This window comes from Thermobia domestica, chromosome 3 (genome assembly GCF_964235325.1).
Source record: "Thermobia domestica chromosome 3, izTheDome1.hap1.1, whole genome shotgun sequence".
In the NCBI taxonomy this organism is placed as follows: Eukaryota; Metazoa; Arthropoda; class Insecta; order Zygentoma; family Lepismatidae; genus Thermobia; species Thermobia domestica.
Genome location: NC_137456.1, coordinates 128519991 through 128546920, shown reverse-complemented (window position 1 = coordinate 128546920; position 26930 = coordinate 128519991). Strand labels below are relative to the sequence as shown.

The window sequence follows — 26930 nt, the reverse complement described above, 5'->3', positions numbered from 1 at the left end:
GGACTGATATCTTTATATCATTGTTTAGATGATTCTTCTTAATAAGCGAACTATTCAGGTATCTCTTTACGATCCAAATAAAATACACTACTGGAAACACATTTAAGAACACCCAGTAGAAATTCATAGATCTGGTCCAAAGTTGGTATACAAAAAGTTAATGGTAAGTAGGTGACACCTGTGGGACATCTCGACGATTAGCACTTACATGATATCTGAGGATTAGCACAACTTTTTTTTTTAATTGTTTAAAATTAATCGGCTTTATTAACGATTTATTTAAAAAAAAAGTTAAAATATAATTTGGAATAATTTTCAAACTTTGAGTTTATCGTAGTTAATAGGACAAAACGAAAACAACATTTTTGTGTATTGTGTATTTTATTGTAGTAATTAAGCTAGTAATATATACCTCTTTTTCAGAAACCCCATTGACCATCGCAGCTACAGTGAAGAAACCAGCAAAGGTTTTGATAGCGCTAGTAAACGGAGGAGCGTTGTTGGATTATAGAACACGCGATGGAAGCACCGCCATGCATCGAGCTGTAGAGCATAACAATTTTGAGGCTGTGAAAACGCTGCTGGATCTCGGAGCGTCTCCTAATTACAAAGATGGGAAGGGCCTCACACCGCTCTATCTGTCAGTGACTTGTTCCACCGATCCCATGTTGTGCGAAACGCTGCTCCATGATCACGCAGCGATTGGCGCCCAGGACCTGCAAGGCTGGCAAGAAGTACATCAGGTACTATACAAAACAATACATTTATAATTGGTACTATATATACATGTATATAGTATGCATAATAACTATGAAAATTCTATTCCGTGTAATCGAAACATCAGTATTCTGTGAAATAATATTTGAACATAACCCTGAAATCACTCCATTTGCATTCCGATCTTTTAATTTATTTTACAAAGCCGCTAAAAAAAAAAAGCATAATATAAATCATGGTGATGTATCGGAAGTTTTTGTATTAACCCGAACTATAGTTAATCCACCTTTGTTCTAACAATTGGGTCTAGTTACAGGTCAAGATCCCCCTCTCAGACAGTGGCTGCTAGGCTTCCTAAGCTTTCTAATATGTATAAGATTGGAACAAGCAAGCTTAAAATTGAAATTCTCCTGAAGAACTTAGTGAATAAAGGTCTCCAAAACTGCTATTTATAATAAATAAATAGATGACAAATGAAACTGGAAAGTATTTTGATCGAAACAATGATAACAGATCATGTTAGCTTGCTTTGTATTAACAATAATTTACAAAATAATTTACAAAGACAGAAAGAACATTCTGTTACAAACCATCAACCAAATTTGGAATTATATAGTGTTTGGAAATACTTGTACAATACATAACAAACAAGAAGAAATAATTCTAGTTATATTGTGAATGTCTTCTAATTGAAAACTCATAAAATCTATATGAACTCAATTGTGTAATTTTCATTGATAAAAAATACATTTTTAATAATTGTACTTAAAAAAGAGAAAATTAAATTTCCATTTATAGCAGGGCTTGTTGCTGTGACAGGTTGTCCACAACAGATTTTATGCACATCTGTAACAGCCGTCGGCTTCAAATTTATTACAAATTCGGGCAGTTGTTAAATGTGTCCGTGATTGTGCTCCAAATTCATTCCGCCGTTATCGCTGCACCTCACTGATGGTTTCGTATTTCATGTACTACCTCAAGACCGCCTTCCTCTCTTTAAATGTAAGCCTTGCAGCCATGCTGCTTCATTCACGCCACCTTCACACAAGAAACCATTATCGGGATCAATGTAATAACAGAATATTAAACTATAACGCTACCAACAATGAGACATTTCCGTCTATCCATTTGAGAGGTTTTCAGGATTACACAGTGTACACATTTTTCAGCCACACGGTATAAATAGATTAATTCAAATTTAAATCAGTTTTCTTGATTGGCTTTGCAGCTTTGGTAACTAATGACAAAATAAGCAAGATGTCATATTTAACTCTAAAACATTTTCGTTTATTATAAACTATATTATTTGGTTTCTCACAATGTTCGTGATGCTATCAATCCGGGCAAATTTCTGTATTCGCAAATTACACTGTATTGTTGGCCTGTCGTTGACTCAAATTTTCAGAAATTTTCCAATTACTATTAAGATTTGATCACAATTATTTCTAGTTATTATTTCCGGTTTACATTGTATAATTGTTAAGAAAAAAATATTATTTGTCTTCTTATTAGCCTCCTTTATGGAAGCGTCAAAATTTTCCAACTATTCACTATTCACTATTAACTATGTCGTTTATTTATTCTTCTATGATGTAGATGCGATTTCGTCGATCTCCTCCTACTTAAAGTTCTTTACAAAGTCTACTTTCGTCTATTCCTACTTTTTAATAACATAAATTAAAGAAAATTATTATAATATAAACTTTTTAACGCTTGCAAAATTGTGCAAAATTGGTGTTATCAAAAAGTTGTTTTTTTTTTCTCTTCTCCCATTTTATTTTAGATTTTATCAGATTTAAACTACTTCGATGAGCACAACCATACGTTTATTGTAAAATAAATATATATATATATATATATATATATAAACGTGTAACAGTTTCGCCAACTATCAACTTTGGCTTCATCAGACGCTGCAAAGTTGATGCTTGATGAAGCCAAAGTGGACAGTTGGCGAAACTGTTACACATTATTTTATTTATTTATTTATTTATTTATTTTTACAATAAACGTATGGTTTTGCTCAGCGAGTAGTTTAAATCAGATTTAAGTCTGTTAAAAGCAACGCTTGTACAATGGAAAATATTACAGCGTTTATCAACTAAATCTGTTGTCATAATTGATTAACAGAAACGAGTATATTATTTAGTAAAGAATAGTAGCTTTAAAGCTATGTTCATTTAATTCCTTCCGTTTGGAAAATGTACTGTAAACATAAAAAAAATAATATATACTTAAAGTAGTAATTAAAAAAAGTAGAAAAAATAAATTAAGTTTCAATTTTGTATATAATTAGTAACAATAATAATATAATCTTTCTATGCGAATTCCAAGCACTTATTTTTCTAGATATGGAAAGTAATGTGTTTTCTTTTAAAATTAAATATTTTATTTCAAGTACTCTTAGAAAGTCTTTTAATGTCACGTTTCCATAAGACTCTCTATTTACTTTATCTAAATTATCTTTTTTATTACCTTCTGGAAGGACAGGCCTCGATATCATAATTAAACTTTCGTTGCATATTTTCCATTTTGCTTTAATAATACTTGTTCTCTATATTATATTTATTCTTTTTTACTCTATTTGCCTTTCAGCTTTCTTTCTTTCTTTTTTTTTTGTGAGAATTCAATTTTATTACCGATAATTGGTTATCTTTTTGAAATTTAACTCTTTATCGGTTTTACTTTCTTTTTTATTTCACTATTTACTATTTTTATTTCACTAATTTGACTTATGTTTTGCAGTATTCATTTCATGTGTGATCTATGTTTGTTATATATATCTTAACGATAATGTGCTTAAATCCACCTTTACTGCAAACATGGATAAGTCCAAAATCAGTAGATTCGTACTTCGAAACCGTATGGAAAATACAATTTAATGTTCAAATTCCAGGAAAGTTCATTTTAAAGCATATACGAATTAATTACAAGACCATAGAATGGGAGATGTTTAGATCCATTTTTTTAAGAATCTCAAAACTTGCGAGATTGATAAAAAAAAATACTAACTAACTAACTCTATGGCCTATTGAATCCGAAGGTTCAATGCCACGTTCATAAAAGCCCTTTACTAACTTATGTCCTTAGGCAACAGGATTCAGTTTCTACTTTGTATTCCCATTTCTGCGAGATCCATCTTAATACTCTCCTCCCATCTTCACTTAAGTCTTCCTAATGGTTGTTTTCTGATTGGATTTCCAGTTAAAACTTCGAAAGCGTTTCTACTTTCTTTCATTTTGGCTACACGACCTGCCCACCTGAGCCTCCTAGATTGATGACTCTAAATAAATGTTTGATAAACGATATAAATTATGCATTTCCTCGTTATGAAGCTTCCACCATTTCCCGTTTTTCTTGAGTCCGAATATTCGTCTCAGTATTTTATTCGTAGTTTGCTTTCTTTCCTTAGAGTAACCGACCATGTTTCGCAACCGTACAGAACAACAAGCACGGTTATCGTTTTATATATTTTAAGCTTCAAATTCCTCGACAGAATTCGCGTCAACAGATTTTGAACTGAATAGTAACACTAATTTCCTGCTTTCAGTCGACATTTAATTTTTTCATGGGTATGATTTTGATCTGTTAACATTGATCCTAGACATTTGAAACTATCTACTTTGTCGAAAGTATTATTTGATATTCTGAAGCATTTATAATTTGCAGTATTACGATTCCGGCGAACTTCCATGTATTTATTTTTTCTGCATCAACTTAAAAACCCATGCTCCTGCAAGCATATAATAAGACCTCTTTATTTTTTTTCTACTGTTCAATTATTTTTATTTATTTGCATCATTGGCATAGGAATATTATGAATAGTATGAAGCTTTAGGTCCTAGTTGCTGTCTCTGATATTCCTTATAACACTCCAGAACAAAGCTGAATATTATATTTTCTTTATACAACGATAATTATTACTGCTATCAAGTAGTGATCAGTGTCACAGTCAGCTCCTCTGAATGACCAAACATCAATTATGCCAGACTGTCTTCTATCTATTAAAGCGCGATCAATTTGATTAAGTGCTTTTCCATCTGGTGAAGTCCAAGTATATTTATGAATGTCGCGATATGAGAATTTTGTACTCTTCACGATAAGATTTTTGGATATTGCAAAGTTCGACCCTAACTCCGTGTCATTACTTTTCTTATCCAGACTTTCATTCCCCACAATTGGTTTGAAAATATCCTCTCGTCCTACCTTCGCATTGAAATCCTCTAATGGAATTTTGATATCCCTATCTTCTGTTGTTGCATGTACATTCAAAACAAGAATATCACACCTTTGACCCTTAGTAGTAATAAAAGAAATTCCATCATAAACAAATGCAATTCGTTTAATTGCTGATATTATTATTTTGTGAACGAAAAACCTTGTTCCTAGATGCAGTGCCGTAACAAAACTCTTTGGAGCCCGGGTGCAAGAAGATATTTGGGAGCCCCCCACAAGCGAACGTATTTTTCAATATAATAGTGAAAGCAGCAAAGACAATATTACACACACGTGTATATATATACAGGGTATACAATTTATCTGGAACATCCGTGATAACCAGAAGAGGAAGAAAACCGAAACTTTGCATGAAGCAACTATAAGGAGGGGGACATCGTTTTACGTATTAAACACCACCACCCGGTGAACAGTCTTGCCATCCCGGTATAAAGTTACATTTTTTCAAATGGCACTACGTCAGATTATTACATATTCCAAATCAACATGTTAAACGAAAACTTTAAAATACCACATTTATTATTCAGTGATGCAAACTAAGGATGTTATAATATCACAAACATCCAAAGTTTGGAAGCCTCTATCACACATACAGCACAACGGAGATGGACAAGACATTGCACATCGAAAGTACCTTAGTGTTGGATACTGTGGTCATGGTATGACTTGTTTTGAATGAATAGCAACGAAGTTACAAGGGCTTGAAAATTTGAATTTTTCCAAACGGCTTTATTTCGAAAACGTGCATAGGTAAGTATCATATCTAATTACTTGTGTGGTTTGCAATTGGAAAACAAATCATTTTGCCGTTTACAGCACTTCGATATGTTAAACCGTTCCGGAGATATGATAAACATTGATGAAGTTCGCAGCACTGCTGAAAATGGCGTATTTCTGGACAATATTTAAATTGATTGTTGTTTTATTTCTCTTTTATAGCAATGCAGGAATAACTTTTAGTAGGTGTAATTACAACAAGTCCTCGCAATTACATGATTTAAGCAGTGTTGTAAACTTCAGCCATGTCTGTTTTCGTTCTACGTTTAATATAGCAACATTTGTTAGCCTTTGTTGTGAGGTACTACTTCTCAAGTAGTTCTTTACGAACTTTCATTTCGAGAACGAGCGTTCAGAAGAAGCCACACTTACTGGTATTGCTAGAAAAATTACACATGCGGTAAGCATACCAGGAAAAGACGTAGAAGACCCATTTTTCACTAAGAACAAAGCTATTTCTCGAATTGTTCGAAGGTTACCTATGTCAGCCCTATCATAATCTCTGAATGCCAATATTTGCCGTAGAACTATGGACTTTTAAAGTTCATTTTTTTCATGTTTTCAGCAGCCTATAACTCCGAAAGGAAGCATTTGTGCACCCAGGTTGGTCTGTACTTTTTGTCTTATCTTGGTGTCAAGAATCACCTCTCAAACGTTGACGGTGTTGTTTTGAAACACCCTGTATTTCTATTGCCTATTTTGTAAAATAAATAAGATTTTCTTCAGATTTCATTAACAGAGAAGTTAAGTTTTTCCTACACATATTCGAGATTGAGAGTATCAAATATCAGTTACTAGCATTCTGGCAGTTTGTTGGATTATCATTGATTCTTTTTTCCTACACTGCAAAACTATGGTATATCTATTAGAGCTATAGTTACATTCAAGGAAGTAGTACTCCTGTTACGAATCACATTATCTGATCATGTTAATATTTAACGTCATGTCACGTCCAAACCACTCTTGTTCCGAATTTAATTCACAAGCTAATGAATGCCTACTGTCGGCATCTGTTACTAACGCTTGAACAAGTCTTGATGACAAATTAGATCAAAAATAAAGAAGTTTTTTAAAAGTCGGATCAGTCGTTGGGATCCCATCACATCTGCCTTGGAGGAAGAACGAAAGTCCTTATGTAACACTTCAAGGATAGACGCACATGTGAGGGGGAATAACAAATCATTAATTACATGATGACTAGTGACAGTTACTACGTTGTGAATCTTGCAAGAAAAATAATACAACTGAGCGCTGGACTTCGATATAAACAGTACATTACATTCATCACACTTCTTTGTAAATACGATCTCCATTTTATAAAAGCAGTGCTTACTTACGTGTTGGCCGAATACTTTTAGCACCTTTCTTTACTTCATGTGGCCCGAGTTCAGTTCCCGATGGGGATATCCATTTTGGTGTTGGCTGAACATTGGGGAAGTACTTTAATTAAAATATTGTGAAGTGTATGGTCTAGACGGTGACGGCTCTTAAGGAAAGCCAGATCGGTAAAAAAAAAAAAAATAAATAAAATAAATTTTGTCATTGAAATCTAAGAGAAGAAAGCTTCATACGCTTTATACAAAAATTATGTTACATTAGTTCTTATAAACGTTTTTCTCGTTTAGGTTGTAGCGATAAAATTTTAAACTTTTACCGATGTAATTTCCGCTACTGTGTCTAGAAAGCTCAAGATGGTGGTGGTTGAAGTTGACGTGTTGATAACATATCACCTAACTAGATGCACCCTGATCGTGAAGAATCCTTTGCAAACCATTACGAGATATAAAAGTATTGACAATGTTTTAGGAATAGTTAAGTCGAAATTATATAAATAAATTAATGACTTGCATTTATTTATTTATTTTTGTCCGTAATTATATACTAGTGGACATGACGACTAAATTGCAATTTCATAGTTTTTCTACTTCTTTACTTGTGCTTTCGTGACAAGGAAGGTCACAAAATAGATCGAAGGCCAAAAGTTTTTTTCCTTCATGTAATTACTTTCAATTTCTGTCTTCCGTTTAGATCATTAGTTTTTTCTTTTCTAATGTATATTGCAATAAAAAAGGGGGAATAACGAGCAGAGCTTATATTTACGTGATGCAATTTAAAGAACACGCACAAAAGTTGCACAAAAACAAGCACTTCCGTTGGGGAATTAGTACTAAGTATGAAGATTCCGGAAAAACTACATAAACAAAACATAATTTGTATATAAAGAATGTGACGCGTACGAAAACTCGTGTGAAAGGCATTTCAAACCTTCTTGCAGTAATTTAAAGTAGGCTACATAGTTTTAGCTAATTCATTGTTACGCTTCACTTTCATGCAGTTATATAATTCATTTTCTTAACAATAAATTATTATCTATTTACTTACTGTATTATTATTTGCATCGTAGATTGATGTTTTTTTGTGAATAAATTAATCTCATTTGCAAATAAACACAGAAGATAATCTGAGCGATTTGTGGTAACAGTACAATGTCTATAACATTGTTTCCTAATTGGGATAGGAAAAAAACTAAAAAGAAAGAAAGAGGGAGAGAGATCGAGAGAGAACTTCAATCAGAATGGCCTAGCTATGTGAGACTCGAACCCTGGGCAAACTTACGTGTTTCATGTACACATGAGAGTGGGTTCGATTGCCTGTAGAACTTGTAATCCTATATTCTGATATGTTAAACTGTAGGTCCCATTTCATAAAGTTTCGGTACTGGAAAGCAAAAGAAACATTAAAACCTTAAATATTTTTGTTAAAAATTAGACTTTGCTTACTTTAAAAATCTATTTTTTCTCATACGTTCTTATACAAATATTCTTCTTCTTCTTCTTCTTCTTCTTATTATTATTATTATTATTATTATTATTATTATTATTATTATTATTATTATTATTATTATTATTATTATTATTATTATTATTATTATTATTATTATTATTATTGTAGTCATAACACCCATACCCAAGTCTAATGGTAATAATATCAGTGATTATAGGCCTATCTCTATATTGAATGATATTCCTAAAATTTTTGAAAAAAAAAATATACAATTACTTGTATAGCACTGTCTGTGATCAGTTGGATATTAACCAACATGAGTTTATAAATGGTAAATCAGTTACCGCATTACAAAGTTGGTAAGTTTTATGCAAAGTATATTTTCCGTTATTCGATCGGGTGGCCAAACTGACGTTATTTACTTTGATTTTGCAAAAACATTTGGTAAACAGCTTCATCATTTATTAACAAGTAAGCTGTACAAATACAAACTGTCAAATCACATAATAAAATGACTAAATTCATAATTAAGCAACAGGAAATTTAGAATTAGGTACAATTGGCTATATTTCCTCTATTTATAACATAACATTTGGAGTAGCCCAGCGTTCTAACCTGGGTCTCTCGCTGTTTTCACTTTATATAAATGATTTACTTGATAAGTTAACCTGTAAATAAATTTTATTTGATGTATGCTAATGACATTAAAATCTTTAATGAAATTAATACTGTTCAAGATCAAGATATGTTGCAAGAAAATATTGATATATTAGCTAAATGGTCAGAGAATAATTTCCTACTTGTGAATATTGTCAAAAATCAAACTATAACTTTTCCCAAGAAAACTGATCTTATGTCTCATATAATAGGTAATCAGGAAATTGAATTTGAAACTTATATTATTCCGAGATCTTTAACGTAAGATAACAAATTATTATTTCAGAAACAATTACAGGTAATCACATCTAAGGCCAGAAAAAATGAGCAATATGAAAATGGCTTTGCCGTAATTTTTCAAATATGAATACTTACAAAATTCTCTACATGTGTCATGTGCGTTTTCATTTGGAATATGGCACGGTGATTTGAAATAATAAAGCAGAATATTTTGTAAATAATACTAAATCTATTCAGAATAGCTTTCTATCGTGATTACGATGAAAATTCAAAGATTTTAAAGATATGAGTTTGTCTAGTATATCCAAAGAACTGCATCTTTTGTCTTTAGCAGATAGACGATAAATTTTCGGTCTTGAATTTTTTCATAATATTCTTTATGAAGGTTCCTTATCGTTAACACTGGAAATTTTGTTCCTTTCGTCTCTAAAGCTTTTAGTCTGAAATCATCATCTTAACTATATATAAAACGACATGAGCTGACATAAATTATTGAGCACTTCTTGTAGGGCTACAATGATTAAATTTGGCATGATTGTAGCTTTCCGGAACTAACCGACAGAAAAATTGCCAAAAGTGAATATTTTTAACTTATAGGGGGGCTAAAAAAGAGATGAAGAATTTCCCTATGTTATTTAAATGGGCCCTTTTTAGGACCTCTCATGTTTTAGGTACTTAAAATTGGAATAAAAACTTGAAATTCGGTATGCTTGTACGTTTTCGTTAGCGTTATCTAAGCGAATCATCAGAAATAAAAATTCCCAACCGTAGAGTGGTTTTATGGGGAACTGAAAAATCTTTCCCATGTTATTTATATGGGACGTCTTCTAGACCCCAAAATGTTTAGGCACTTCCGGCAGGATTAGAATGATGAAATTTTGCATGATTGTAGCCTTCCAGGACTAACCGGCGGGAAAATTGCCAAAAGTGAATATTTTAATTTTTTTTAGTGGTCTAAAGGGGATGAAGAAATTCCCATGCTATTTAAATGGACGTTTTCTTGGAATACAAAGTCTTATCTTTTAGATAGTTGAAATAGGAAAAAAAAAACGATAGAATTGTGGATTCAAGAGGTGCGATGCCATAGGCCGAGCAAGACCGTGTGGGGGGGGGCGAAGCCCCGGGAGGGCAGATTCAGGAAATATGAAGAGCAAGTTCACGAAATTCACTGTTGATGCAAAGGCCGATGGATAAGAAATGCGAGGCCGTAGGCCGAGCAGAGTCGGGGGTCTGCGGTCGGAGCCCCCAGCTAGCCAAAGGCTAGTCTATTTATAAAACCAGTGATAGTGCAGCAAACTCAATTTTGCTAAAGTTCGTTTAGAACTTATCAATTATCGTTACCAATTTAATTTAGTGTTGTATCATTTTTTATTTCTAAGGGTTGTTAGTTCTGAATTTTAACCATCTCTTTTTTTCTTTTTTCCCCTTCCATTCCCTCTTTTTCATTTAGGTTTAATTTTTTTCTTTCTTGCATGATAGCATGCTGCATGATCTTATTTTATCTTAGATCTCCTCTGTGGCCAAGCGGTTAGCGTACGTGCCTTTGGCGTGAGAGACCCGGGTTCGATTCCCGACGGAAGCTCATGTGGTTCGGATTCCACATTAATCAGTAGGTTCACGTCTCATATAGCCTCGCTGCTGAACGGGACATTAAACTCAATTCAACTCACCTCACCTCACCTTATTTTATTTTGGTTAATATGAGTTTTTATGTACGATGTGTCATATTTTATCCCAGATATAATCATTTCTAAGTTTATTGTATGTTAATTTTTATAAATTCGACTGCATGTGCAGCTTATGTGTTGCAAGTGTAATTTGTCTGTTGTCAGATATATTCTGTGACTTTATAGTATGAATTTAGTTGCATATGTCATGTACACCCATGTCCAAAGTGATTGTCGCATATCTATAACTGTCTTCGTGTAAGAATACATATTTATATTCTTTTATTCTTGTATATTCTTGTATAATTTGATAATGATTTTGCATTGTACTTTTAATACTGATACCATGTGCATAATCGAGAAACGTATATTTGCGGAAAATTTCAAAGGAAAAGAATTATAAACACGAAAATTAGAAAGAGTAAAACAAAATGTTGCTAAATGAACAAGAAAGTTTTATTTCCGTTATATTGTTCTTATTTACTGTTCTTTTGACATGAAATTTGCCACATACATGTCTTTGCCGATTATACATATACTAACATTATAAGAAATACCGGGCGAATTCATTATCAAGTTTTATTCATACAGCAACATATTTATAGACATACGACAATAATTTTGGACATGAGTGTACATGTGGTTGTGTATATTGTTTGCTGCCTAATAAATAAATAAATAAATAAATAAATAAATTATTTTTATATTTTTCAAATTTATAAACGTCACTTTCTGTGCTCTTACTATCATCTTCCCTTCCCAGTAGCGACACATGTGGTTCCAATTCCACATAAATCTATACGTCGATGTTTTGCTTCATTGGTGCTGAAAAGGGTCGTTAAGCGAAACAGGAAATATTAATAAATAAATAAATAAATAAATAAATAAAAAATAAAAAATACTTCTTATTTAATATCTTAAGCACCTAATAATGTACAATTCTTGCAGGTGGTTTCAAAATATTACTCACTCCTTCATCAGTGCCGGTGATGAAATTCCGCCGCCTAAACAAATGACATTCTTAAGAAATCTCTCATCTAGCTGATCCTGATAACAATTAGCACGAAAACTATCTTCAAGAATTGTTTTTTATGTTCTTACTTCTCGAATTCGATTGGATTACTTGGTTGTTAGTCATTGTCAATCATTTATTGTCCATTACTTCATTAGCGATTTTTTACATTTTTTGAAAAAAATATAACATTGTTTAACATTATTTTGTTAGTATTTTGTTTGCAAGATACAGTAATCAAGCTGGCGTTATTAATATGTATACATGGGATTTACTTAAGAGTTTTTTTCATCGTCACAGTCTAATCAGATCTTTGAAGATAACAATTGAAAAACAGAATAAATTGAATTTCAGGTCGAGTTAAAGAAATCATCATTCATCGAAGGACAAGCTTACGAGACTTTTTTTTTCATTCGAACGAGAGAACCAAAATTAAACTTGGACATGAGCACCCTGAACAGTGGTTGGAATAATATCATTGTCATCTTTACCGTCGCCACCAACCATTGAAGAAGAAGAAGAAATATTTCGTATTTGTATTCTAGATGCTTTTATTTATGAGTGTAAACATCTAATTTCCATATTCCCTATTGACACCAAAATACTGTTCTTTACCTCGTAAGTTTTGAGAGTGCTGAAAGTTATCAGTGAAAATTCGAGTTTTAATATATTTTTTAAAAGATCTATAAGAATTTGGGAGAGAGAAACTAAGTTCCTTTGAGTTTATTAAGAAACAGAGTAGTATATGTACTGTAATACTAAAAAAATATAGGACTACCCTTATAAAAACATGGTTTTATACTAATCCTTGACTTCGGCTAATGAGGCATGACTTTGTTCATTTTCGGCAAATTATCCAAAAGTAAAAAGAAAAGTCGGGGAAACCACCAAAACCAATTTAAAACAATGTTTTCTTATGTAGAATCACTTATTCAGAATACGTAAATATTTTTTAATAAAACAACAAATGTAACAGTAACAGTTGAAAACCGTGCTTTGATATTTTTGAGCGTTGAGTAATTTTAGAAAAGATGTTTCTGCAGGTGCCCATCTACTTAAATTGTGACTTACTGACCATGTTCTTTTCTTAAAGATACTATGTATGTTTTGTTTACAGGCGTGTCGGAATGGTCTTGTGCAGCATTTGGAACATCTTTTGTTTTATGGAGCGGATATGAACGCTCAAAATGCATCTGGAAATACGCCACTCCATGTGTGTGCTGTCAACAACCAGGAATCGTGCACAAGACTGTTACTTTTTCGTGGTGCTGAAAAGGATTCTCTTAATTTTGCCAACCAAACTCCGTACCAAGTGGCGGTCATTGCAGGGAATCTAGAATTGGCAGAAATTATACAAAATCATCGTCCAGAAAACGTAGGTGAGTACAAACGAGCCCGATTCCTATTGTGGTATTTCCTATGAAGTCAAGATTGTGCTTTATGAAATACGTCATTAAAGTTTCTGGCCATGTAAGAAACTTATATAATTTGTAACGTGAAACTTATATAATTTGACTCTATTTATAAGCTAACATAATAATAGGAAGCTTTGAAGATAAGTATAAAAATATATATTACTTTAAAAGTGGCAAAACTGCCAGGTTTTATTAAGATGTTGAAACATTACAGCTTTATTTCGAACGTTTTAAATTTTGAAAAATAGTTGTTACTATTTGAAAAATTGAAGTTACTTCAATCGTAACTCAGTTTGAAAATTCGGTATGCTCAAAATGTCTGCCACAAAGAAAAAGATTGAGTAATAAGAAACTACTGCACCATTTATTGTATTTCGTTTAGCCAGTCTTCTGAATTAATAAATAATTAAACTGGCAACTGAAATAGTGCGTAATTTTAATTCCTCGTTGTTACAAATATTCGAACTCCAAATAATATTTTTTATTATTTCCCGAAATAATTATTTATATTTATACACGTTGTGTACACATGAAACTAGATATCTATAGATATATGTAGTAGCAACGTTCTTTTTCTTATCAATCAAAATATTGCCACATAAAATAAGTAGACTAGTTTTGAAATAACAATTCTTCTATATTAAGATATTTATTTTCTGATGAATTGTAATGTAATAAAAAAGATTGTATCTTGAGTAGCGTATCTTTATGAGGAGATCAAGAAACTTTACTTATAGATGTAAACCTGGAATGTAATGAGATTTCATATTTAGCATGTACTATGCAAATTTTGCAGAAAAGAATTAAAATATAAATTCAGTAATAACAAGTTTTGCTACAGTTAAAAAAGTTAATCTTTAAGTTCGGTGGGCTTTGAATGTTATCTGACATACAATGTTTTTATTATTATGACTATTATTATTAAAAGCGCTTCTTTATTTGTATAAGAACGTTATTTGGAATTCTGAGAAAATATTGAGAAACCTTTACTTCTCAAGTTAAGTTTTGTTTACTTGAAAGTTCATTTGCGCAGCTCATGTAGTGGATGAGTCCTCATAAATGATCAAAATAGGAGTAATTGTTGATTAACACTACATGAGTGGCATGTGCATAAATTACCAGAACTAGAAGAAAATAACTGAAAAGACAGTGGCATTTATCTAGATTTAATTACGGTTACTGTTCCTATTTACGTCTCCCGTTTTATTCTCGAGTTACTTTTGTAAATGTCACAACTCATTTTAATAAAGGATTTTTCATATATTTTTAATCCTATGAAGAGCTATTGGAGACCTTCTTCTTTATATATTATTTTGCTAAAATACTAACGGTGCTAACCAACTTACTAACTGCATTATTGGTTGCTTGCTTTGGGTTACAATAATTTCATATCTAGGGTGCTTTGTTGTTGCTATTAACTAAATATTAGGTAGAGCCTGAAAACTAGATTATTGAAACTTTTATACGAAAATTATTTTCATTCTCTTTCGATATTCGTTAAAAAATAAATTTATGACGTAATTTTTCCCAGCTATAGTAATACATGATACGCAATTAAATAATCGCATATCCATTAGTGAAAGAGAGAGTTTGAGATTGTTTCGGAGCTAAAAGTTATGGTATTCATGTTGAATATTCCTTATCTGTCAATATATTTTTGTTGTAATCAAATAAAATTATTATTTACGTAGAAGAGATCCTGTATGACTACAAGAATAAAACAAAGATTAAAATTACCGAAAATGTTTCTATAAGTTATTTTCTACTACAATTGAATCTTGTTCGAGGTCTTATTTTGTAACTAGTTCATTGGTTTCTAATTTTTTTTATTATTATTCTTTGGTGAACTGAAAATAATTTATTAGTTTCATTGTATATTAGGTGAAAGTGCGTAAATGTTTGTTTTCAAAAGTTTATTTAGTTATTTGTTTTCGTATACTTAAAAAAAGGTTCTACTGCATGCAATGTGTTTTCTTTTCCTTGTGTGAGTGTTTGTGTGTATTTGTGTTTTTGTGATTGCATTGACACAAGTGTGATGGTGGTGGCGGTTGTAGCAGATAGCGCTCGCTGGTGATGGTTTTTAAAGATATGGAGCTTTTGGTAGTTAGTGTATTTTGTTATTTTTATTATTATTAACACACTAACATCAAATTAATTTTACAAATTTGTGTGCTTTTTCGCCATCGGACTATTTATGATTATATATATACAGTTTCATATCCATAATCACTTGTACACAATGACTTACTTCGCTGCATTTTCTACAAATTCTGCAGACACTAATCTGTCTGACATTTAGGAAATGCAAGTTGTGATACTTCAATGTGTACAAGTTGCTGTGAAGCTGTAATAATGTTGTGAATAGTCTGATGTTCCTAAAAAGTTGTAGTCTTTGTCATTATCTGATTAACATACGTTATGAAATTTTATTAACATTGAAGAAGGAACAAGAACTACTAATTGCAACTAAAGAAAGAAAGAAAAGAAGGGGGAGTGGAATGGAACTAAATAGGCTTCATACGCCTTATTGGTCTTTCCCCGATTAAGTCGTATTTAACATTGGCTTTTCCCCGATCGGAAAATGTAGATATTGTTAAACAGTTCTAATAGAGAATTTCATTCATTTGGAAACCAATAAGAGTACAAAAGAGCAATTTAAGCACAAGGACAGAAGACGTTACAGAGAAACAACATTTCTAATGATAAGGTTAATGAAAACTATAATAAAATTAGAATAATAATACAATAAGGATTGATATCTAACGGCGTTGCACCATCTTTGTTTTTAGCCTATTGAGTTATAAAGTGAATTCATTATTTATCTGTTTTCTAATAAATAAAGAAGAGTTGTAATTATTTGATTTTAATCATTTTCTCTTTAAAACCATTTAAATGTCCCTTACTTCCTGAAGATTACATTTTGTAATATATAATTTTCATATTTAATAATCAAATATAAATTCAAGTAATATTAAATTTGGAAGTAGAGTGAAATAAACAATTAATTCCAATAACTAAGCTAGTAAACAATCTTGATTTAATATAAATGATTCGTATGAGTGATGAGAAATTATAAATTATTATAATAAAAAAAAATGAGAGAAATATTTTATTTTCCAAATTCTAATCTTGAAATTTATAAAAATAATCTGCTTTTAATAGAAACTAATAAATTCGCATTTTAATTCTTATTTAATCATAACACGGTGTTAAAATAATTATTGTATAAAAAGTAAGAAAAACACAATCATACCTTTGGTTCTTTTGCCTTTTATATGTGTCGAAATTGTTCTTATATTTCGGCAACTGCTAGTCTTACTGTTTCAAATATATCTAAGAATTGTGAAATCTAAAATTTTACAATATTTAAAATTTGCTTGTCCTTAGATTCTGTCATCTTTCGAGATGATCAGTGTGTCACAGTCGTCCCAATACACCATCAATCTCCGAAGCAGAAGCAGTGTGGGCAACACATAATGCTTTCTTTTTGTGTTACCCTTCTTTATGTAAAACTGCAATGTAAATAAATTGTTCTACCAATGTTATCATTTTCTATGTAAATTCCACCTTCCTATTTTAACATTGGATTCCTAACTTTATTTGAAGAACGAGTTTAAAAGTTGTATCATCTTTGTCTTTTAAACACTTTCGCTTCTTTTCCCCTCTTAGACGTCTTGACAATCCTGAAACAGGGTTTTAACTCTTTGCGTTCCTAATGTAGTATAATAATGAATTCCTTTTCTCAACTCGATACGTTATTTACTGTATTTTCATTCTCATTCGGTTTCATCGAACTGGAAGAAATTAATAGCTTTGGAAACTATGGTAAAATAATCCATTTTCTAGGTTTTCTCTTATTTTCAAAGGTGTTTAACATTAAACCTATCTTCCAGTACTAGGGATTAAACATAGCATATGCCTTTTCCTCTAATGTCGAAAAGTGGCTAGTAATATAGTAGTTGATTTACAAACAAATTTTAGTGGCTTTCAATAATTCTAACCAGATATGAATGCAGTAGAACAAATAATCCATCAAAATACAGAAAGGAATTCATACAAAAGAGTGCAAAAGTCCATGTTAGTGCAGAGGAGCGAGAAATCCTGTTTCAAATAGTTACAACACCTGAAAGGTAAAAGAAGTAAAAGTATTAAAAAAAAATTAAGAAGAAACAAGTTTTAGATTCTTTCTTCACTAAAGCTAGGAAAAGCGTTAAACCAGGAAGGGAAAAATGTCGATTAGAAATTGATACAATTGATGGAACAGTTTATTAAGATACCAGTTTTACAGGAAAAGAGTGGTAACAAAAAAATAATCGAGTGCTGACCACAGTTTTGCTTCAGAGATCGCCAGTAAGCTCAAACGATTGCGATACATTGATTATCTCGCTTAAAGGCTGGTAGCATATAAAGAGAAACAATTTTAAATGTTATCAAGTTTGATTCGACAGTTCTTTGTTTCCTTCTGTAATCCTTTTTCAACCAGTAGCAATTTGTATCTTCCCCTTTACTCTTCGTCGAAGAGAACAACATGTCTTTCGTTAAAATATAGAAATAATTTTGCTACGTATAGTGGGTAGGAAGATAATAAACATAAAACTGCGTTTTCTTATTGTAAGATTACAACCCGAAGATAACAATATATAGTATGTTTTAGTATGTTTTATGACAAGATTTACATGTGTACCTCACCAATAATCTAGTGGCTAGCACATGCACCTTTGATGCACGTGATCTCGGGCTCTATTTCTGGTGGGGGAGCGGTTGTTTGGATTCCCTCAGTTCTAAAAAGGGATGCTAAACTTCATTAAACAAACAAACAAAACTTGCAAATATAGTAAAAATAATGATAAATAATATATTGTAGCTCAAATTTCAAGTATAGTGTGGACACTGATATCCAATACGTAATTTATGGAATATGGAGAACAGAGATTCCATATTTCATATTATTTATTCCATATTCCATATTATCTATTATTTATTTAAGGATATAATATGATGCATATTTCTGTAAAAAAAAAAAAAAAAAAAAAAAAAAAGTTTTTAAAAAACTTGCGGCGTCTGAATGTACTTTAATTGCACAGTAACAATCATCAGGCTGGGATAGCCTGTCGAAACCATAGAAACAAAATATATCTAAGATAAAAATATCCTCCCTTTTCCTTACAAATAGAATACTGGTAATATCATATTGGTTCTATAATGAGAATTTTGTTCCCAAATGCTCCTTGGTCGAATTTTGCTTTTTCGTATGAGGGAAGAAAGATAATGAGCACGTAACAATTTCAAAAATAATTATTTTAAAACTTTTTTAAAAAAATTTTTTTTACAAGCAATTGTACTGGAATGATACTTCTACACTTTATAGGCATATGACAGTGCAGTATATCATCTAGTTGAGAAGAAAAAACTTGTATAATTTATATGAAGAAAAAATTTTTTTCTGTTGTTCAACGATATTGTTCTTGTTTCTTCAACATTTTTTTAAATTATTATTTTGCAAACGCATATGCTGTTGATAATTTACTTCAGATTTTGCCTGAGTAAACTTGTTAGCCTATTATATTATTTTTTATTACATTTGAGTTAACTAGCATCAAGTAATTGTTCACATCAGTTTCCAATATACCCCAAAACAAATTATATCTTGAGTGAGAATTATGAATAATCATGTGTTTTCATTGCATTTGAAAAAAAAAAAAAAAAAGCGATGAATATTTAATGGAAATATCAATTTCATAACTAAAGTCAACTAATATTTGTTCTTTTTAGTTTATGTATAAATTGATTTAAGCAAAACATTTTCAATTTTAACCGAAAATTATAAAGGAAAATTACTGTAAGGGCACTTGAAAGGATATAAGAAAAAGTGCAAGGAACTTGTAATTTGAAGCTAATTACAAGCATAAGTTACAATATAAGTTAGTTTAACAAAGTACTAATGACAATGTACTTCGTTGGCATTTGAAATTTCGGTATCAATAATAATAATGTTCTAAAATTATTATATATTCATATCACTACTTGAAAACACAACGATTTAGCTGTACACAGATTAAATTATACTACGAAGAAATGTAGCCAACGTCATACGGATCACGAACGTTAATCTGTCGGAGAAGATGGAAAATAATATTGAAAGTAATTTTATATTTTGATTGCAATAAGGCAATTAGATCTTTATTTTAAATTGTATGTACAATTTTATGTTTATATTGCGCTACATAATCAGTTATTTTTCATTATATTAGAAAATTCTTAATCAAAAAATTGTTTTTTTTTCTATTTATTTATTTATTTTTATTTCGGCACAATTTTCTATTTATAAATACCTTGCGATATTCACTCATTGTAAGGAATTTCTAGAAGAAAAATTTTGGTGCGTATTTTGTAGTAACACTGTTCAAGTGTTCTATAAGAATTAACTATTTGTTTTACTCGAAATATCCCAACAATTTCCTGTTAAAATATGAAGATAATTTTCAGCGTAACCTTGTAAATACTATGATAGAATTGAAAGCTCTTTTAATTGTTATAAAATATATCGGATTGAAATATTCGATTATGTTAGTTCTTGGGATTGCCAGTATTAACTACAAGTCTTAATATACTTGCGATTCTACCAAGTCCAACGAATACTAGCAAGCATCAACATAGAAAAATAATAATCATTTCCAGATCAAAATATTTTATAGTTTTGTACCTTTTCTGGTTTATATATAAATATATATATGTACAATTCACTCATATATAAATACTGAACTTGTCTTCAAATAAGTTGGTAAGTTGGCGGTTATTTTAGTGAATGTGTGACGTAGTAGCAGATAGCAGAATGTTAAGATACCGGGGGAAACCTAACCCTTTTCTCTCCTTCTTCTTCCAGTCCCATTCAGAGAGCCTCCTAAATACAACCCCAAACGAAGGACATCGGGTGGCCCACTGTCCCGTACCCATTCGGACCCCCGATTGGAGCTGCCCCTGGGGACGAAACCCCCGTCTCCTTCCCCCTCCAACCGCTCGCTGCCCCCTTTCAGCTCTGCATCCAGTCTGAGCGAGACGAGCAGCAGCACGCAGCCGAGCGCGGAGGACAGCGAAGATGCCGCCACCGCCAGCATTGTGACAGGTAAACACCCAATACACGTCGTCTCATCTCTATCTCTAATGGTAACAGTAGATAAAACTTAGCTTTTTATATTTTACTAACTACATAATAGATACTCACAAGTACACATACAATCATCAGGCAGCTATTTGCTGCTTAAATTCACAGACTATCACTTCAGAGGAAGATCATACTATTGGCTGTTCTTCATCTTTCCTTGTTGAAGAGTTCCTGGTGGAGGTCTCTTATTCAGCTGTGGGTTCTTTCTTTTCGTCATAAGTTTCTCTAAGCAAAAATTAGACGTTTATCATTAAGACAAGATTTAACACATATTTTAGAGAGAAATTCTTCTATATTTAACATACTAATAAAGTAATTCAAAAGAGCGTCTTATGAAAGGATATGCAATATATTTTTGTCAATCCAGAAGAGAGCGTTGACTCATTCTTTAAGGATACATTATTTTGTATTATTATACCTTCTGCCTCTTCCATTCACCTATTTTTTTTTTTTTTTTTCATGTGTGTTACATAACTAATCCTTTGTACAATTTGAGCATATGTATTACCTGTATATTATTTAATAAGACCTAAGTTTTTCTTTTTTTTAAATAGCTATTAGCATATTGTATACTCATCCTCTTTATTGTTGAATTAACAAAATATCTTGTAAGTGTAATGTATAAAAGACAATAATTGCTGGGTGAATCATAATAACAGATCCACCACCATCACCAGGTGTCATGAGATCGGAATTTTATACTGTTCTGTCCATCGTTATCGTAGCCATAAAATGTGTTCAGTATTAAAATTTGTTTATTACAATTCCCAGCAGCATGTGAATGTCTTGCTCTCTTCGAACACACTTTTTCCATCCCTCACGAATTTCTAGCTGGCTGTCGTTTCAAAAGTATTTTCTTCAGCTTCGAGCATGCATGTTATTATTTTTCTATATTTTAAAAAATATATTTATTTTACTTTCTCTATTTATTTATTTCTACAAACCTTGACATTATAAAGAAGAGAAGAATCTGAAAGTTTACTCAGAACCCCAATTTCCTTCATTATCTTTACGATGAAATTTAGTTAATTTTACTCTTTTGCAATTGCACTTTTTCAGAAGTTTCCCTTTTCTCAAGATAAATTTATTTATTTATATCACAGGTGAATAGACTTTTATTCCTCAACTTTCCAAATCACTTGATAGTCTTATCCACATTGTAACGCACAACCCATTATTATACACTATGATATACGTTATTACCTTTCTTTTAAAAGTTAACCCATCACGTAGTTAAACATACTTCTAACACAGATAGAGATTTTGTTTATTATTATAATGTAGTACTTTTGAAACCTAACTTATAGTACAACCCTCCCTTAATGGGGGAAGATCAGAAAAAGCAAGTCAAGTAGTCTGGTCTCTGTGTCTTCCAGACAAGAGTTTGGACACTAGTGACATCATCAGTGATAGTTCCGGTGTGTGTACGTCTAACAGTGGCAGTGCAGGCAGCTACGATACCAATCAAAGTGATAATGCTGTGATTTTGCCAGGAATGACGGTCGTCTGTCTAGAAAACTACAATAGTAATATTTCAGGCCACCTACGAATATCACAAGGAGACATTATCGAAGGTAAGATCAGATATAATACAAATTACTTAGCAGAGGAAATAATATAGGCATAACACAAAAAGAAGGTAAACTATTAGCACTTTCACTAAATATCTCATCACATAGGGGGAAGAAGTTGAAAAGAAGAGGATAATAATAATAATAATAATAATAATAATAATAATAATAATAATAATAATAATAATAATAATAATAATAATAATAATAATAGAAATGCAGAAGTTTTATTAAACGCCTGTAGAGATATGGTTTTAGAAGTAAATGCAAAGAAAACTAAGTACATCAAAGTTCGCCGTGACCGTAATATTGCAAATACTGGATACGTTAAAATTTCACGTAATACTTTCGACAAAGTGGATATTTTCAGATATCTAGGATCAACATTAAGAGGTCAAAACCATATCCACGAAGAAATTAAATGGCAACTGAAAGCAGAGAATTTGTGCTTTTATTCAATCCAGATTTTATTGTTTTCGCGATTTTTTTTTCGAAGAACTTGAAGCCTAAAATATATAAAACGATAATAATTGCTGTTATGCTATATGATTTTGATATATGTCGCTTACTCTGGGGCAAGAACGCAGATTGAAAGTATTTGAAAATAAAATCTTGGGGGCGAACATTCGGACCCAAAAGGGACGGGAATACGGAATGACAGAAGCTTCATAACCAGTTACTGCACCATCTACCTAATATGGTTAGGGTCATTAAGTAGGAGGCTCAGCTGGGCAGATCGTGTAGAGAGAATGGAAGAAAGTAGGAACGATTTCAAAATTTTTAACTGAAACTCAATCGGTAGAAGATCTTTAGAAAAACCTAGGTGCAGATTAAAGAACAATATTAAGATGGATCTCGCATCCAGTTGGCTAAGAACAGAAGTCAATGGAGAGCTTTTGTGAATGCGGCATTGAACCTTCAGGTTCCATAGGTCATAATCAGTTAGCTTTAGTTTAATAATAATAATATGGTGCATTTAGTTGGGCGTGCCATATTAGAATCAAGAGTCATGTAATAATGTTCATAGATTCAAAATAGAGGAAGTTAGTGGAGAAAATAAAACAAATGAGATGAGTAGGACGTTAAGAGTGCGGGTGGAAGAAGAAATAATTGATGACAAGAAAAATTGTGTGTAATTACATATAATAATAGAAAAGGTATTTTAAAAGTACAAAATCTAAATTTAAAAAATAAATAAATAAGTAATGAGTACAAGTATTAATAATAATTAGAGATAATTCGGAACTATATAGGAATATTTTTTTTGCAAAATATATAATATGTTTGTGTACTTTGTTGAATGTTTAATAGGCCTATAATATTATTCCTTTATTCTAGAAAAACAATATTTACGAAAATATGTTTGTTCTTGTTTTATTGGATTATTAATTAGGAAAAAAAAATGTTTCTATTTATTGTATGTTTTAGAGGTCTTTCAATAGTGTTTTGTCTTTACAAATTAGAGCTGTTTTACTTGATTTATGTAAAAGAGATTGAATAAAGACACGTTAAGAGACATGTATACTAAATGCTAGGAACGAAGTTCAATGGCCGCACAGGGAAAGAGCTAAATACTCTGATTTCAACGTTGGAGTCGCAAGGAATTTTGCAACATGTTCAGTAAAATAAGGCCAGGCGCCTGTGTGTAGAACTATGGAAGATTGTAGAAAATTTCGAATTTGAAATGAATAATATGTTGAAAAAGAGCAGAAAATCTATCATTCTTTAATTAAGTGTCAACCCTGTGAGTTCTTTTCGAGATGATATAGACGAAATTATTTTGGGAATGTAAATGACATTTGAAACATTGTGGCCAATACAGTAAAACGTATCTTAGCATGTGATTCGCAATATTGCTATGAAATCTAGGAAAACTAAGTGATGGTAGTGCATTTTGCCTGACTGAGTGCATTGGCGTCAATCGAGTATGCCATTGAGCCAGGAGAGTTAAGCAGGAAGAAATGATACGGAATATATATATATATATTAAACAAAGCTAGAATCTTGTCAGAAAATTTGAGGAAATCATAATCAAGAAGAAAGGAATTCCAGTGGATTCTTTCACCATACATGCTTCGTCCTTACCAATAACTATGTGGTGAATGGATAATTTGAAATACAGTTTACTTCGACGTTTCTCCTTATGTCTGCAAAACTATGTGTATAGAGTACGCATATTTGTTGCCCATTACAGAAAACAAATTTATCTGAATTCTCTGATCTATCCTGTTATACACATTAACAATTTACGATTCATTTTCATAATCATGATCTAGTCACTGAAAATTGATTTTTCTATATTCTCTGCTTTTACTTGCACCCCCTACTCTCCGTTTAACTTGGAAGCAGCTCTGACTTTAGAAAATAAGCATATAAATCTATAGTAGGAAGATCTATAGATTTATTTATATATTTATTAGTTAGGATGGAAAGTTAAAAAGGTAAAGGAGATGAGTTGGTTCACGAATAGATTCAAATTGTGATACCCAGAAAGTAGTTGATTTATGCTCTTTTTTTTTTTTTTTTTTTTTTACTGCATCAATTTGTATTTTTTAAATAATACTTAAATATTAAGATTCTTTTTAATTTTGAATTACTACCATATTTTGACTTGATTATAGTTACTGGTGCCACGGATTGTGGCCTGCTAGAGGGAAAGCTACGAGGTCAAACTGGTCTATTTCCACCTCATTGTGTCCAAGAGGTTCGGCTACGACAGGGTACTTTGCAACCGCCTCGAATCCAAGGACGGCGGGAAGCAACCTTCAAACATTTTGCTACAGCCCCTCGCCTCAAAAAGCCGTAAGTTTATAAAACCTTTGGAACTCTTTGCTTATATCTTTTGTAATTGTTCCCTTTTTTTTTCTAACGTTTTGGAATGATGGCCTTGCTGAACTTGGAAAAAAATGCTGAGCTTTTAATTTTCATATTAAACATTAGCAAAACTTTGTGATTTACTTACGAAAGAAATAAATATACTTAATAATTACATATTAAAAGGAAAATCAATTAAAATAAGTTGTAAAATACAACGAGTAAGTTGAAGAATAAATACGTTAAAAGTACAATGTAGCAATTTACAATTAGGATCAAACAAGTTAGGTTTTGCTGTTAAATACATGGATATAAAATTCTTAATATACATATATATATATATATATAAACGTAGGATAACTTTTTTTTTGTCGGTTTTGTTACTCCTAATATATGCAATTTCCAAATAAAATGTAATTTAAAACAAGCATGATTAATATTTAAATTACTGATTATTTTTGGTATGTTATCTTCTGACAAGAAAATGACAGTTATATATGAAAACATTTATAAGTTGTAATATTGTCTTAATTTTATGAGAAATGATTAATTAGAATTTTGGAATCTTTACTTTTGGAACAAATTCAGGTAATGAAAGAAACTTAGTTCTGAGTTGGTTTAAGATGTGAGTATCTTTAATTGGCTTTATTAACAAGATAAAACGTACATTTTTCAAATTGTAATATGTATTTTGTATTTTCGGTATAATAGATGACCCAAATTTGAATCCACAGATCAATTCAAAGTTTTAAGTCTTAATGTTCAGTTACAGTTTCAAAAATAGCATTATATTAGTACTTTTTTTTCTCATGAAGGATGCTTTAAATGTTATTCATGTGATGCATGATAAAATTGTTAATTATCTCCTTTGTTGTCATCCTTCAACCTATTTAAACTCTCCTCTATTCCTGTGAAAATAATAGAATGCATGTTTTGCCAAGTATGTGAATGAATAAGAAACCTTTCCTTATGTGTTTTCTTATTTTCATGCAACGTAGTAAAATCAGAAAGTAAGTATATGCATTGTTTTTAAACATCAATAATGTCAAAATTATTCTCACGAACAAAGAAGACTTTGTGCTACAATAGAAAATAGAATTCTTAAATCGAAGCTTGATATTTATATCATTTATTAAATTTATTGAGAAGCTTCATCAAACATACTTCCTACGGTTTCACGTTTTTCAGCCTATTGTAAAATTCAAAGAATAATCGTGCAGTATCTTTGTCTTAATTCTTCTGCTATGTACAAAATACTGTTTATGGAAATAGTTGGTGTTGTTGAGCTGATTTCCGTCAAGAAACAACTCTTCAATGTAGTTACATTACATATTTTGGAGACGAAGTACTCAATAATGCACAGTACTTAACAAATGTTGACAATATTATTAACAAATACAGAATTTTGTAAATACTAGAAAATTACACCAAAAATTGTAAAATGTTAGTTGTATTGCAGTATTTTGAAAACAAATAGATGGGGAACTAATGAACACTCTTAATGGTTTCCTCGGAGTTGCTCTTATTAATAGAGCATCAAAGGAATAGCGCACAATAAATTATGCCTAAGAGTAAAAATCACCTGAGAGTTGTTGTAAAGTATTGTATAGATCAAGAGTTCTCAAAAACTTTTTCATGTTGAGCCTTCATTTGTCACAGCAAGCCTTCCATTGCTCCCTGATCAACTTTGTCTTTATATCTTTGCATACGTTCTTATATATTATTATGCAACGTATAATAAACTAATTTAGTATGCTATAGAGAGGAATATTTGAAATTGTGGATGACCTTCAATGCCTTTCAACAACTATCAGACACACACGACTGCTGAGTTCCTCAATATAACTGCGATGCACAGTTTAAGAACCTGTGGTATAG

General features: G+C 31.3%; 1 protein-coding gene across 9 annotated transcripts in view; it reads left to right on the top strand.

The window, feature by feature from the left end:
* Prosap (SH3 and multiple ankyrin repeat domains prosap) overlaps nt 1–26930 on the top strand; it is a 474641-nt gene that overhangs the window by 421722 nt on the left and 25989 nt on the right. For 4 of the 9 annotated variants that reach the window (XM_081751681.1, XM_081751678.1, XM_081751676.1 and 1 more), the window contains 5 exons: nt 424–743; nt 13208–13469; nt 20389–20628; nt 22023–22241; nt 24860–25040. In XM_081751681.1, the coding sequence (XP_081607807.1) occupies nt 424–743; nt 13208–13469; nt 20389–20628; nt 22023–22241; nt 24860–25040 (1222 nt within the window). The remainder of the gene's footprint in view (nt 1–423; nt 744–13207; nt 13470–20388; nt 20629–22022; nt 22242–24859; nt 25041–26930) is intronic. The other 5 variants (XM_081751680.1, XM_081751679.1, XM_081751684.1 and 2 more) reach the window with 3 other exon arrangements.